General features: G+C 37.3%; 1 protein-coding gene across 12 annotated transcripts in view; it reads left to right on the forward strand.

Annotated features, from left to right (window-relative positions):
- Nucleotides 1–14427, forward strand: part of phldb2 (pleckstrin homology like domain family B member 2) — a 92657-nt gene extending 78230 nt beyond the window's left edge. For 8 of the 12 annotated variants that reach the window (XM_062974885.1, XM_062974889.1, XM_062974888.1 and 5 more), the window contains 7 exons: nt 716–751; nt 1241–1448; nt 2901–2991; nt 5005–5151; nt 7282–7501; nt 8957–9042; nt 11165–14427. In XM_062974885.1, coding sequence (XP_062830955.1) covers nt 716–751; nt 1241–1448; nt 2901–2991; nt 5005–5151; nt 7282–7501; nt 8957–9042; nt 11165–11305 — 929 coding nt within the window. In that variant the 3' untranslated portion in view covers nt 11306–14427. Of the gene's footprint in view, nt 1–715; nt 752–1240; nt 1449–2900; nt 2992–5004; nt 5152–7281; nt 7502–8919; nt 9043–11164 lie in introns of those variants that run through there. The other 4 variants (XM_008107766.3, XM_003219139.4, XM_008107768.3 and 1 more) reach the window with 2 other exon arrangements.
- Nucleotides 14428–15571: the final 1144 nt, after the last annotated feature.

The raw sequence follows: 15571 nt of genomic DNA on the forward strand, positions 1-15571 counted from the left end.
TATCACATGTGGTCTATTTTTTATTAGAAAAATTTGATCTCATTTATGGGACAAATCTATTAACACCTAGCTTCTAAACCGACACTATAGAGCTTGGAAACTTTTTGAACTCTGGCTGCATATTCAGATGTAGTGTTTTCCCCCTTAGACTTTTTGTCTTTATAAGGAATATTTTAAAGCAGCACTATTATTGTGCTTGTAGTTGTTTTGTGTTTTAGTTATTTACTACCTATATTTTTTGAAATGTCCAAAGTTGTCATTTCTCACAGTCATTTTAAATTTCACTGCATGTAATAAGGGAGCTGTTGATTGGCTATCATAAAAGCCAGCATGTGAAAAACTGCAATTGCTTCATTTATTTATTTATTTATTTATTTATTACAACATTTATATCCCGCCCTTCTCACCCGAGAGGGAACTCAGGGCGGCTTACAATAAACACACATATAAAAAATATACAATACATTATAAATCAGATTAAAAATTATTAACTTACATCAACATTCATATAAACATTATAAAAAATACAAATGGACATGTTCAAGTTCAAAAGACTGGGTCTGTCAATTGAGTTCTGGCATATATAATAATAATTGGCGCTCCTGATTCTTATTTGAAAGCCTAGATTGCTAACCAAAAATCACAAAATGGTAGCTCGACAGTAATGTGTCTCTTTTCTCTCTCCTTTACAACAACAAATCCTACTTTAAAAAAGGAACAATTAATCATTCCAAAAGTCCAAGTAATAAAGGTAATTTTAGTCCATTGTTGTAAAATGCATCCATATCATATTTTCCATAACTCTTAACAAAAACCTTGGGTGGATAATGTGCTTGTGATGCTTTTCTTAAACATGCATGTTATATCTATCCATACATTTACATGCAGTGGGCCAGGCTTATTCCTGTAAAACAGAGTTTGAAAAATCCATAATTTTGGACTGTATCTCTCAGAATCTTCTTGTCCAAAAATGATTTTGTCAGGCTCTTTAACATTAAACCATGAACCATCCCTGTGATTTATTCAGGAGACATACTAACTGATTAGAAATATGTCAGGTATTAGAAAGACCAGCATGATATGTTTTCTGTGACCACGATGAGAAAAAAAAAATACTAATGAACAGCAGTATTGCTTGAAACTCAGAATGGAAAGTAGTTCAATACACCTGTGATGGTTTTGATATAGGAAATTTCACAGTGAAGAAAACTCCATTAATGTGTTTCATTGCTTATTCTAGGTTATAACCAGCAACACATATGTGAAAATCAAAACCAGAAATCTCCTGAATTCTACAGCAGAACAGCCTCTGAATCAAATGTATACCTGAACACGTTCCATTATTCTGATCATAGTTTCAAGGACCATGCCTTTGACACTCTGAGCTTAGACAGTTCTGACAGCATGGAAACCAGCATATCTGCCTGTTCTCCAGATAATATTTCCAGGTAAAGTATTTCAGCAACAAATGCTGGACAGATCATATGTGTGATATAAAAGTTTATTCAATCACAACAGAAAATATATTTTCTTTCTAGTAGCATCATAAACCCACATTTCATTAATTGAGAGGCTCCGCAGAACAATATTTTAAAGAACATTTTAGTATAGTTTCTTCAATTGAAAGGGGATAAGGAAAAAAAGGCTCAATCGTCTTATAATAATAATAAAACTTTTATCTGTATACCACCCCACCTCCTCGAGAAAACTCAGGGCGGTTTCCAACATAAAGCAAAACATTCAGTTGCCAAAAGGAAACAATACAGCAAGGTTAAACATAATAAACATAATACAACAAGAACATACAATTCTACTAAAACAGCCACAAAAATTAAAATCCAGTTTCAATATGCTCCATCAATGGGTTCAAAATACCAATGACCAGAATTTCAGAATAGTCATGGCCAATTAGGAGGGCTAGGCAAAGACTAGTGGATCAGAATATCATAGGGCCAGGAAGTGGATAAAGTGCAGAGCAGGATCCTAGTTGACAACTGGGGGCGGGGGGGGGGGGGGAGCTATAGACTAATCGTCCTCGAAAACCTGCAGGAACCTCCAGGTTTTCAGTTCCTTGTGGAAAGAGGACAATGTAGGGGCTTGCCTGATCTCTCTGGGGAGGGTGTTCCAGAGTCAGGGGGCCACCACCGAGAAGGCCCTCCTCGTTCCCAACTGCACTTGTGATGGTGGCGGGAGCGAGAGGGGGGCCTCCCCAGCAGATAATAGAGCCCTCGTAAGGGGAGATGTGATCACAAAGATAGGCAGAGCCCGAGCCATATAGGGCTTTATAGGTCATCACCTGCACCTTTAATTGGAACCGGCAGCTTATTGGCAGCCAGTGGAGTTGCTTTAGAAGAGGCGTTGTATGCTCTCTATAATTAGTTCCAGTTAGAAGTCTGGCTGTGAGAAACCAGCTTTCAGTTTCCCTCACTGTCATGCCAAAGCAGCCATTTCATAGATTTTGTCTCATCTGGCCATTTATAAGAACTGTAGCATCAGTAAGCGATTCCCAAGTCTCTGTTTTTCTTTATTCCCCCCATCTTTCTTTGAATTTGTATTTTGTCTTATAGATTGTAAACTGAAAAGCAGAGTATTGATATCTCTGTCCTTTTCCTATTCTGGAAGTCATCAAAATGTTTTTCACTGATATGGATTAAAATATTTCAATAATATAGTACATAAAATTATAATAATATACAAGCCAAGGGGGTGTCCTGAGTGGTTCATCCTGTTAAACTATTTTGTTTTGCCAGACAAATCAGACTTTGTGATGTGTTTTTTTCTGTTTCCCGGAACATGTTAAGCGGACTGGAAAAAACCAGATCCCGTGTCAAATTATTGACAGAAAAGGGTAGAGGTATATTCACAGTACTGAATTATTTTCTTAATTTTATTTCTTATAGTGCAAGTACATCAAATGTTGCAAGACTAGAAGAGATGGAAAGACTTCTAAAACAAGCTCAAGCTGAAAAGAATCGACTGCTTGAATCCAGGGTAATCTATCTATAAATGAAAGTGTACCTGTCTGTTTCCACCTGGCTGCTATGCCAGTCCCAAATGTGCATCTCAGGGTTATTGTTTCAAAAATAAAATAACTTTAATATAAATAGTTCATAGCCTGCAGTATTTCACTGAGTCACTGGGTGGCACAGGGACACGTGGAGACACACTGAACTCTTTCTGAAAAAGTGTTCTGTTGAAATCCTGCTCAAGACTAAAAGGTCTGTGTAAGGAAGGAGCCTTGAAATTTAGCTTGAAGTTTATTGAATTGGGAAACCACCCTTCATTCATAATGTCTTTCTACTGTCAGAAGATCACAAAACCCAGTGCTGCCTAACACATCTTGTCTTTTCCTGCATTATCTGGAAAAGTTGTTTTGGCTTATAGAACACTTGTCAGATGTTGTCAGTGTTGCTTTGAGCACAACTTTAACATGGATGAGCACATGCATATATGCACAGTTAGGTAATCTTGAGTACCTCAAACAAGTTTCCAAACATGGTAGAACTCTCATTCCAGGAAGACCAGTACTTGCTGAATGCCTGCATACCCTGTTGCTCTGAAAGCACAGGAATTCTTTCAGGAGTGATTATGGCAAAACTTACAGGCACAAAATAAGAACAATAGAGCATATTTTACTTATTGGCACTGAGCATTGAATTGAAAATGAACTTTGTCCAAGGCTTCAGACAGAACCTTTTGATAACTCCCTGAAATTCCTAAAATTAGGTTTTAAGGGACTCAGATGTGTAAATAAGAATGAACCATGAACATACCTTCTCATTATACATGAATAACTCTTTTTGCCTTTCACCATCTTTAGTGTAATCAATATAGCAAATGTGAGCAAGATATTTAAGTTATTAGTATTGGGTAGAATTGAAATATCAGGCCTACTGATCCTCCCAGATGTGACATGAAACTATAATGAGCCCTGAAACTGAGAAGGAAGAAAAACAATTATTTTAGCCAAAGGACCTACCAAACCCAAGCACTGGCTTCAGTTAAACCTACTCACAGTACTGGCCAAGACAGATTTATTACAAGCACCAGAACTTCAGAGTTAAGGAGACAATGAGAAAGTGCACATGAGTAATATTTACTGCATACATGGTAACCTTACCTGTGACTCGCACATAATGCTTGCTTGTTGTTTGAAAGTATTGTCTCAGGGTCTGACACTGTATGCAGCTATAACTTCTGGTTGTTGGCCCTGGGCACACAATACTGCACCTTTTGACATCTGTTTCAATATATGTTGGTGATTCCTGTTCACAAATATATAGACTCAGAAATCTTAACAGAAATTCAAAGGACCTAAAAACCTTCACATTGGATCAACTGCATTGAAGATTTCTATTCAACTTTCATTGTGTGCCAGGACCTCAACAATGGCCTAATAATAATAATAATAATAATAATAATAATAATAATAATAAAATTATTTATACCCCGCCACCATCTCCCCGACAGGGACTCGGGGCGGCTTACATGGGGCCATGCCCAGAACAATACAATATAACAGAATATAAGAGAACAACACATCATAATACATTGAACAATACAATAAATAATAATATACATTACAACGCAGAATCAAGGGAACAATAAAACAAGGGCAGGCCACATGAACACTAAGTTAAAACTCTATTATTAAATAATAGTCATATTGTAAGACTAACCATCTCTAATTCATACAAAAGAAAAAAACAGTGATGACTACTGAATGTTAAAAGTTGAGAAGAAACATAACATTTTTAGATTTGTGACTTGAATTCTAATGTTAAAATTACAACTCCTGAAAGTTTAATTTTCAGACTTGTTTTCTTAGAAGAGAAGTTGTATTATCTTCAATCAGCACAAAAAGGTACAACTTCACCCTAATGAGAGGCAGTACGAATCTGAATGTCAGAGTTCCATGCTGATATATGACTTCATAAATAATGTTTCAGATTATTCTGTTCTTGACAGTTTTGTTAAAAAGGAGCTTTGTTGTGGTACTTACAGGAACGAGAAATGGAAGCTAAAAAAAGAGCCCTAGAAGACGAAAAGCGTCGCAGAGAGCAGCTTGAGAAAAGACTGCAAGAAGAAACTAGCCAGCGACAAAAGCTCATTGAAAAAGAAGTTAAGATCCGTGAAAAACAACGAAATCAGGTATGTGACCATTTTCATGGCTTATGGCAGAAATAAGGAAGAACTAGTTTTAGGCATGTCTGGACTACTGTTCAACCTAATTAGGGCCATGACTCCCATACCGAGTGTCTCCCATTCACAGAGCATGTCTCCCCATCCTTTTTTTCTGTGCTTTACACACACACATTCATTGTGTGCTCTTCCCATAAATGTCATGAGCATGTACTGTTGTTTGCAAAAAAACTGTTTGCATGGGAGGACAATACCTGTAGCCATTCCTTCCCATCATCCTCCCCAAGAAGTTACTACCTCACTTGCTGAAGAGCTGGGCATGACATTGCAAGAGACATCTCCAAAGTATGTTGCCATTACATCATTAAAAGCCTCCAAGGTTTGCACGCAGTATGTGAATCGCTTCCATGTGTTTTGAGTTTGTAGTATGGTTATTTCTTTCAAATTAATGAGATATAGTACACTGAGATCTTGGAGAATAACAGCATGGGTCCAACATGTCATCCCAAAAAAATAACTTTTACAAGGATCAAAAGATTTACTTTGATGAAACCCTGTGTTAATGCTCAAGTTGCATGCTTACATCCATATGGTAGCTCTCCCTGTCTGAATATCCTAAAAGAAATGCCTCCCTGCCAGCAGTGGAAAAGTTAATTGTACATATTGTGTGGCTTAGATTAATTTATAATTATCCAGGACAGCAACATAAACTGATGTCACATTATAGCTGGTCAAAATGTAATGAATCAGAGGACCTAGATATGCAACATGTTAGTAAAATGATGGCATGCATCAGTGTGCTAAAATAAAGATTTTCATATTCAGTCATATTTTTAGTATGACAAATGACTGAAACACTTGGCAAAGGTTTTGCAGTGCAGCTTGAATGTTCCTATTAGAACGATGCAGCAATTGTTTTCCAGTTGTAAACACTGAGTAAATAGAGCTTCAGTTCAATGGTCATGAAAGCTGGGCTGACCTTTCACATTGCAGTCCTGTAAGCTTGAGATATTGGACATTAGACTGTCTACATGGAGATAGATGTTATGGTGCTTGATAAAAAAACGCAGTCATCTGAATATAACAAAAAAAAGAGATCTATAATTGTATGACTGTAGGAGTGCCAACTAAATTAAATGTGTGGACATTGGGATACAACTAAAAGAAAGATCTATTTTAAAGGGTTGACAAGAATGTCGTTTCAAATAATTCTGTCAAACAAAAGGACATGGATTTTTTCCCCTTAAAATGCTTGCTAGTGTTTTGTACAGCAATTCTATTTGCATTGCTTAGCATTTGATAATTTGGACATTACCTTAGGTGAAAAGGTTTGAGGTGATGTCAGGTGGCATGAAAGTTCTGTCTGTGATGTTTCTTTTCATTATTTGGGGAAGATACATTTTTGGTAACTGTTCCCAGAGGCCAAGTTGTCTAGGGAATTCTGGAAATTATCTGATTTTTCACAAACCAATTGCAAGTCATAGCTTATTGGGTTTTGCTTTTTTTTTTAATCAACTGCATCAAAACAGGAATCAACTGCTGCAAAAAAAGAACATTTTAAAATTCTAAATCAACATGCTAAGATCCATTGATCATGGAAATGTGTCTAATAGCCCTTGAGTGTTTCAGTCACTGTGTTAGAAATGTGCTCTCAGAGCAGTCTCTGATGCTTAGAAAAATAACTACGTAGGGAAGAGTTTTGTTGACCTGTTTGTGTTGACTTAAACTAGTAGTTAAAATGTTGCAGTGAGAGATGCCATCTTAGTTTTTTTCTTTAAGGAAAAGCCTATTAAACATCAAATTACGTTACGATTTTACAAATAAAGCATCAAAATATAATGTTTTACAACAAATCTGCCACTTGTTTGGGAGTGTGGCTGCACTTGTGTTGTTGTTGGGGCATGTTAGTCCATTGCACGTTACTGCTTAGAGAAACAGCTGTGGATCAGGGTGGGAGGCAGACTGCCTTGGATAATACAGAAGGTTGGATAAGCGAGACTATTGTACGTATCAAAGAAATTGCTCCTTTAAAAATTCCTACACAATGCAAAAAACAAAAAGTTTTGTGCTGGGTATTTTGTTTCATATGAGAAAGGAATCATTGATAGAAATAAATATTTGCATTATTTTTCTAATTAGTCTCGGCCTTTGACTCGTTACTTGCCAGTCAGAAAGGAGGATTTTGATCTACGAAGCCATATAGAGACAGCTGGCCACAACATAGAGACCTGTTACCATGTTTCACTTACTGAGAAGACCTGCCGAGGGTTTCTTATTAAGATGGGAGGCAAAATCAAAACATGGAAAAAACGATGGTTTGTGTTTGACAGAAACAAGAGAACATTTTCTTATTATGCAGGTGAGTTGTACATTCTGCTTTAATGGGCTTCCTTCAGTACCTTGGATTTTCAAAATCTATCAGTTGTGTTGTACTGGTTCTGCAATGTGTCATTTAAGTTTTGTCTCTTTGCTTCCCAAGTATTGTCCGATCATATATTGTTTTGTACACTCAGAACTCTCTAATCCTCCAGGTCACAAAGGGCTCATCTACATGAGCCTATAACCCATACTCATTGTACAACCAATTCTAGATGTCTCCATGACGTTTTGTTGCTTACGATCATTATTGTAAGGTTACCCATTTTTGTCCTCCATTAAAAAAAGATGGGAAATACTCTGGAGTTTGCCTGAAATTCAGCACAACCCCATGGCTTTAGTATTGCGTGGCCGCAAGAACCAGGTCCAATTTGGATCATCTATTGTCCAAATGAGCTAGTGCCACCCCAACATCACCTGAGCTGCCCATAACCAGGAAGAAGCAAGATGTGTGCAAATGCCATATGTATTATGTGCATATATACACTGAATATTTGAAACAATCTTCAGTATTACAGCTAAACACATAGGGCTGCCATGTTGGAACCTAGACCTCCATGGAGTGTGTTTTGAGATCTTGGCCATGTGTAAGAGGAATACTTGACAGTTTTTCCCTCACTTTCTCCCTTTCCTCCTTCCATTATGCAACATACTTGGAATATATGCCAGATCAGAGTTTCTCAAACTGCTCTTCCAGATGTTTTGGAGTTCAGGTCTGACAATTCCTAACATCTTGTAAACTGGCTGGATTTCTGGGAGCAGGACTCTAAACACCTGGAGGTGCACAGTTTGAGAAACACTATGCAAGAACCTGCCAAAAAGAGAGAGACAATAGGACTGGAGGAAGAGACAGGAGAATCCACAGCTGTGTTATCTTTTGCTACAGTAGGAAACTGAAAGAGTTCATATGGTCCTTATTTTGTTAAAAGTCTATAAAAATAATCCTGCTTTTCTTTGACCTGAGATCATTCATTCCCTCATGAGCAATATTTCAATTCACTCTTGACAGTAGCACTTGCCAAACTAGGGTTAAAGAAAAATAGAACTACATCCATGGAAATTCCAGAGAACCCTGAAATTCTGTATAGCCTTTTGGAACCACCTGTGGCCTGTTCCTTCTAAAATCTGCTTTTCTCAGATGTGGACAAAAGAAACTGTCTAAATGTGGCAGCATTCTTTGTCCTGCTTTAGAGAGAGAGAGAATCCAGTTAAGTACTCTGCTTCCCTTTCCAAGTAATCTATGGATCCTGTACATGCTAAATTAGAATATTGTATAATACCAATGAAAGAATCAGATATTCTCCTAGAATAATGGCTAAATGAACATGTTATTCCCCTTTTTGATTTATTCCTGGAAAAAAACATATTGTTAAAACTAATCCTTTAATCCCTGTGGTGGAGTTTTCATCTCAACCCGGGTTTCTTTCTCTTGTTGCAGACAAACATGAAACTAAATTAAAAGGAGTAATTTATTTTCAAGCAATTGAAGAAGTCTATTACGACCATCTAAAGAATGCTTATAAGGTAAAGAAATGTTTTTTTTAAATCCCATATATACTAATTTTATTTCATTCTGTAAAATGTATAGATATTTACATCACTGTTTTTATACGTTGATACTTTATACTGGGCTGAAGCGTAGGTTATAAAGTAATTATAAGTGAGAAGCACACATCTCTGGTGGCGTAACAGGTAACTATATGGTGAGAAACTGGCCTCTAAAGGTGCTTCAAGACAGCACCAAAATCCAAATTTTAAAAGTGGGTTTAAATATCCCAGTCCTGGGAAATGCTCTCCCGCTGTCCTCAGAGTCTTCTTTTGAAACGGATCAAAATAGAGGGTGGATGGGGGATATCTGGCAGAAGTTTTTTTAAAAAAAATTACATTCACTTCATTATGTGCTGGACCTTATATGTGCACATGCTAATATCTTAATATAAATATAAGCATATTTGCATGTGTGCATATGAGGTCTAGTGCATAACGGAATGAATTCCGTCGGCTCTCTCTTTTCCCCCAATTGTTAATTCAACCTCTGTTTAAGATGATAAAGTATAAAAAAAAGTTTCAGAGAGTTCTAATTGCTCTCCATTTGTGCTTCCTTTGATCCACCTGTGTGTCCGTTTGACAGCCCGATCAGCTGTTTCAGGCATTTTAAAAGCATATGTGCACTGGAGCAATCTACACCGGGGGGAGGGGGGGAGAGAAGGAAAGCATATATACAGGGATATACAGTCATAATAATAATAACAATAATAATAATACACTTTATTTATATTCCGCCCTTTTCCCCTAGGGGACTCAGAGTGGATTACAGCATTTACATACATAGGCAAACATTCAATGCCTTTACAATAATATACAATGAGACACACAAACAAAGGCAGAGGCTTCTTTTTTCATTTCCAGCTTCTGGAGGCAGTGTTCATCTCTGGCTCTGGGAGGCTTTTTCTCTCCATTTTCAAGCCGAGGAGCCTCCTGGTTGTGTGGCTGGCAAGATTGCTTGGAGTGTCTCTTGCCTTTCCTGCCAAAGTGGTACCTGTTTATCTACTCACATTTGCATGCTTTCGAACTGCTAGGTTGGCAGGAACTGGAGCTGACAGGCGGGAGTTCACTCCGTCTCACGGATTCAAACTGCCAACCTTCAGATCAGTCGTTCAGTCAACCTTCAGGTCAGCAGCTCAGCAGCACAAGGGTTTAACCCACTACAGTACCTTCATGCAAAGATGTGCATTTTTCAGCCAGAACTAGCTTACAAGCATACCTTTTTAACATGTGTATTTTACCTCTTAACCCAATCTTTCCCACCCACCCTTTTAACCCGGTTACTTCCAGGTTTTACAGCATGTGTAGAAGGGCCCCAAGTCTTCAACTAATAAATGTCACTTATGATATAGTCCTGAGAACCTTGGAAGGTGCTTGATCTCCTGTTCTGACAATGGAGAAATAGAGGAAGAACTAGTTTCAGATTCTTCCTTGCAAATAATGAAGACATTTTGTTGCCCCAATGTCAATAGTCCACACCCACAAAATACATCCCCACAAAAATGTTGTGATTTTCAAGCTTCACTATCAAACCACACAGAACCCCCCTCCCTGCACACACACATAAATACCAACATATGGGAAGTACTACTTTCCAATAAGCTTTCCACATTCTTCCATTTTCCTCTGTAGTTCCTCTCAAAACTGGAAGTTACAAGATATCACTACTTGTCACCATTTTGAGAGGAACTGCAGGGGACAAATGAAGGTATTTGAGTTTGCTGTGGAAGGCGAGAATTGGCTTAGGAGTCTGCACAGATTAATTCTGGAGGTATATATATCAGCAAAAATTATCCCTTCAGTGGAACTGGAATTTTTCATATGTTACACTAAATGCATACGTGAGGGGAGGGGGGGGGAGCTGCCCTTTCTAATAGTCCGTAAAAGAAAAGTGTCCAGAGTTGTACTTTCCAAAAGTTCAGAGAATATGAGCCATCTTGCTTAACTTGTCCAAGAGATCATATTATGTATTTTTCTTTCTTTCTTTCTTTCTTTTTCTTTCTTTCTTTCTTTCTTTCTTTCTTTCTTTCTTTCTTTCTTTCTTTCTTTCTTTCTTTCTTTCTTTCTTTCTTTCTTTCTTTCTTTCTTTCTTTCTTTCTAGAGTCCTAATCCACTGCTTACCTTCAGCGTTAAGACTCATGACAGAATATATTACATGGTAGCCCCAACACCAGAAGCTATGCGGATATGGATGGACGTAATCGTGACCGGAGCAGAAGGCTATACCCACTTCATGTTATAGAAAACGGTGCAAAAGTCCATTGGCAGGCCGTAATGCAATAACAGCCTCAAATCTGGGGATGCAAGCCATATTCTGACACATTTGATGAGCATCACAAAATAGCAAGAACGCACAGACTACCTACCTTTATGCTCCAAAATGAAACCCATGCTGTGTAAGGTGGAATTAATTCTTAGATATGTTAATCACTGTCATAGCAGAAGAAAAGAAAAGCTGCTTAAAAGATTGTGGTGCTCCAAAATGGATAATCAGATTGCCATAAGCCTGTCCCAACAGATTCTATGGCATTTCCTGCAGATTTTATCACACAGAACTTTCTTAATAAAAACAAACTTCTTTGTTTTAACCTTGTTGGTATATTTCCAGTATTCCAAAATTAAAAAGGAAAAGGGAAAGTTATGATGGTTAATTTTTAATGTATGGGATTTCTATACGATTTTAATTTTATACGTATTTTATAACACATTTTAAACTACAACGTGTGGTCTTTCTGTTTTAATTTACTAGATCGCCAAAGATTCATACTGTCACAATAAGATTTTGCATCTGCACAATGAGGGTTTTTAAATCTTTCATCCATAGCAATGAAGTTTCAAAGCATTGTTACCATTAACTTTATTTTGCAAATACTGGACAGAGGCTATGAGTATGCTTCAGATATTCATGTGAAAGAACTTCCACAACAATGGAAGTTTTCAAAGAAGAAACCTGATTTTTATGGTCCTTATTTTGTAATTATTTCTTTTTGTTGGTTAATTTCTTCAAAAATGAAAACCACCTGCTTTATCCACAGCATTATTCCTTGATTTCTAGCAGATACTAGAATATCTATGTAAGACATACACAATAGGGTAGAAATGCGGGAAGGAAATGCCACAAAGTCCCATGGAAGCTCTTCACAAACTCAATTCTTCCCCGTCAAGACTATGGCTGGTTCTACACTGCCATGTAATGCAATTTGAACTGCACTGCACTGCATTATGATTCTACACTGACTATATTATGTACTTTAATCAACCTCAGTAAGATTTTAATGAAACTGAATGCTCTTGCCATGGGTTGATTTAGGCCCCACCTTACACTGCCATATAATGCAACTTGAAACTGCATTATATGGTCAATATAGACTCATGTAGAGCAGTTTAACATAACTGCATTATACGAGTTTATACCAGGCATGGGCAAACTTCAGCCCTCCAGGTATTTTGGACTTCAACTCCCACAATTCCCAACAGCCAGTAGGCCTGGAGGGCCAAAGTTTGCCCATGCCTGGTCTAAAGTATGCCAGTTTGGACTGACCATATATTACAGTGTCAAATTGTATTATATGGCAGCGTAGATGGTGCCTTAGAAACAAGACATTGGGAGACTTTCCTTAGGATCAGATAACACTAGTCATCAAGGAAAGTCCTTAGTTCTATCCAGAATTGCTCATGAATTTGATGATGGATGGAGTAGGGTCATTTCCCTTTCCTCCAGTGGAAGTAGCTGCAGTTTGGTAGATTCGACTGAACAGGAGCTTGTAAACAAAGCAGCATCAACAGCTAACTCACTTGCCTACTCTTATCAGAGTTGTGTTTCTCATTCCACATTCAAAGGTGCCTTCACAGAAGTTTTCATATTCTCAAATCATCCAATGAATTGATGCCTTACTTTGCTCTGAACAAATAGGGTACTTCTCAGATGTATTATTTACAGAAGCTTTCTTCTGTAATAAATCTTCCAGCATGGACCCTCAACTTTTGCAGCAGTTAAGGGCAAAAGACTCCCACAAAAGACGGGAAACCGCCAAAAAATGTGTTCGTTTAAAAAAAAAACTGAGAGAACACTTCTCCAGTAATATCTGGTTCTTCAAGAACAGCTCTGTGGACACCTTCAGCCAGAGATTGACCATGATCTGAACATAATCAAATCTACAAAAGTTAAACCTGCAAATGAGGTCTGATTGGAAAATAAATATCTTATTTTCCCCCAGTTAAATAAAGTACATATTACTTTATATTTCACTGGTTATCAAATAAATGATGCAAGCGATAGAGGAAGGTCACCTCTTTTGCATATAAAAGGTCTCAAGTTCAAGCCTAGGCATATTGTTTTTTACAAATAGATTTTATTAGGCTTAAAATCCTCATGTCAGAATAGACAGTACTGGACAGAAAGGAATAAAAAAATAACCTGACAACAGTGAGAAGCAACTTTTTTTTCAGATCCAGTGGATCAGTTCCAATTTGATGGTCTGAGGGTGGCAACCCACCAACAGTCCAGAAGGTTTGATGTTTTCATGTAATGGATTGCCATACCTCTATTGTAATGATTATATATTTCTTAAGAGATTTTTTCAATTTAAAATGCATCTGTAGTCCTTGGATATTGTATTCAGACGACTGATTGAATTTTGAACTTCAGGTCTGTGTTTGACAGCCTCTTTTAACAATTGGATTTTGTGCCATATGTTTTTTCAATGCAATAAACTAAAATGTTTCTGTTTCTAAAATATATAAATATTAAATCACATTTTCTGAAATGGCTGTAATCCTAAAGTATATTCTGTGTGAAGAGAGCTGGATTTTTTTAATGTCACAGTGTGGCAGTAGTGTAGTTGTAAGAGTTCACAGTCCTAAATGTATTTACTTGAATGTGACTCTAATAAAAATACTTCTAAGTGTGATTATGATCTGAATTTAAAAGGTATATTCACTTAAAATCAGTAAACTACTTTATAGTAAATGATTTTAAGAATATGTAACAAAATCTGGGAAATGAAGTTTGATTGAGCCAATTAAAACTTGCCGCTGATCTGTAATGAATGAAATCTGGCTGAAGATGAAACAAGGCAGAGATAATGGATTGGATCTATGACCTTGCGTAACTTAACGCCCCATTGACTTCAGTGGGTTTTTTTGATCTGTGACTACACCTGGATCTCACTGACTGTAAAAGAACTAATTTGCTTTAGAAGTTTGATTGTATTTGCAGTGTCTGAAAAAAAAATGCAAATCATAAATTAGTTTGGTTTACATACTTTCTATCATGTATTTTGAATATCTGTACAATTTTACAGGTTTTCTATTTGTTTTGTATCTTGCATGTTATAATAAAATTTAAACAAATGTTCAATAGTAGCTTTTCAAAATCATGTGTCTGATTTCTCACAAATAGATTTTGTCTCTGTATGCTTTAAAACCAGCCCATGCTTTATTAGTTGCATTTAGCTGAGGCATAGGCAGACTATGGCCCTCCGGGTGTTTTAGACTTCACCTCCCATAATTCCTAATACAGTAGAGTCTCACTTATCCAAGCTAAACGGGCCAGCAGAAGCTTGGATAAGCGAATATCTTGGATAATAAGGAGGGATTAAGGAAAAGCCTATTAGGTTATGATGTTACAAATTAAGCACCAAAACATCATGTTATACAACAAATTTGACAGAAAAAGTAGTTCAATACGCAGTAATGCTATGTTGTAATTACTGTATTTACAAATTTAGCACCAAAATATCACGATATATTGAAAACATTGACTACAAAAATGGCTTGGATTATCCAGAGGCTTGGATAAGTGAGACTCTACTGTAGCTGGCAGGCTGTTAGGAATTGTGGGAGTTGAAGTCCAAAACACCCGGAGGGCTGAAGTTTGCCCATGCCTGATCTAGCTCCATTAAATATGGGACCTGATGACCATGGTGTGCAACTATTCCAAAATCCATGGGGGAAAAAAATCTGAAAATCGAAAGCACTGAGAATTAAATACAGTTGTTCGATGTACGTTGTGTTAGCTCTCTTGTGCTTGTATGTTCCTTCAAGTTGCCTATTCATTTATGGCATCCCCATGAATTTCATAGATCAAGAGAATCCTGACTGGTTTTCCAGCTCCTTCCTCTAAATATAACCTACACCTGGTAGTCATTGGTGGTCTCCCATCCAAGTATTCATCAGAGTTGGCATTGCTCAGCTCTAAAAATCAGACAGGCTCCTGTGCCTTTGTAAAGTGTTTAGACCAGGTATGGAAACACTTTGGCCCTCCTGGTGTTTTGGACGTCAACTCCCACAATTCCTAACAGCCGGTAGGCTGTTAGGAATTATGGGAGTTGAAGTCCCAAACACCGGGAGAGCTGAAGCTTGCTCATGCCTGGTTTAAGCCCTTATACCAATACATTTTCCAGGACGAGCCTACATGCATTTCTTTGGAATTAACTACCATTAGTGTAAACAAACTGCATTAATTCGACAGTAAACCCTATCAGATTCATACTTCAAGAAGGAGCTT

Source organism: Anolis carolinensis, chromosome 3 (genome assembly GCF_035594765.1).
Source record: "Anolis carolinensis isolate JA03-04 chromosome 3, rAnoCar3.1.pri, whole genome shotgun sequence".
NCBI lineage: Eukaryota > Metazoa > Chordata > Lepidosauria > Squamata > Dactyloidae > Anolis > Anolis carolinensis.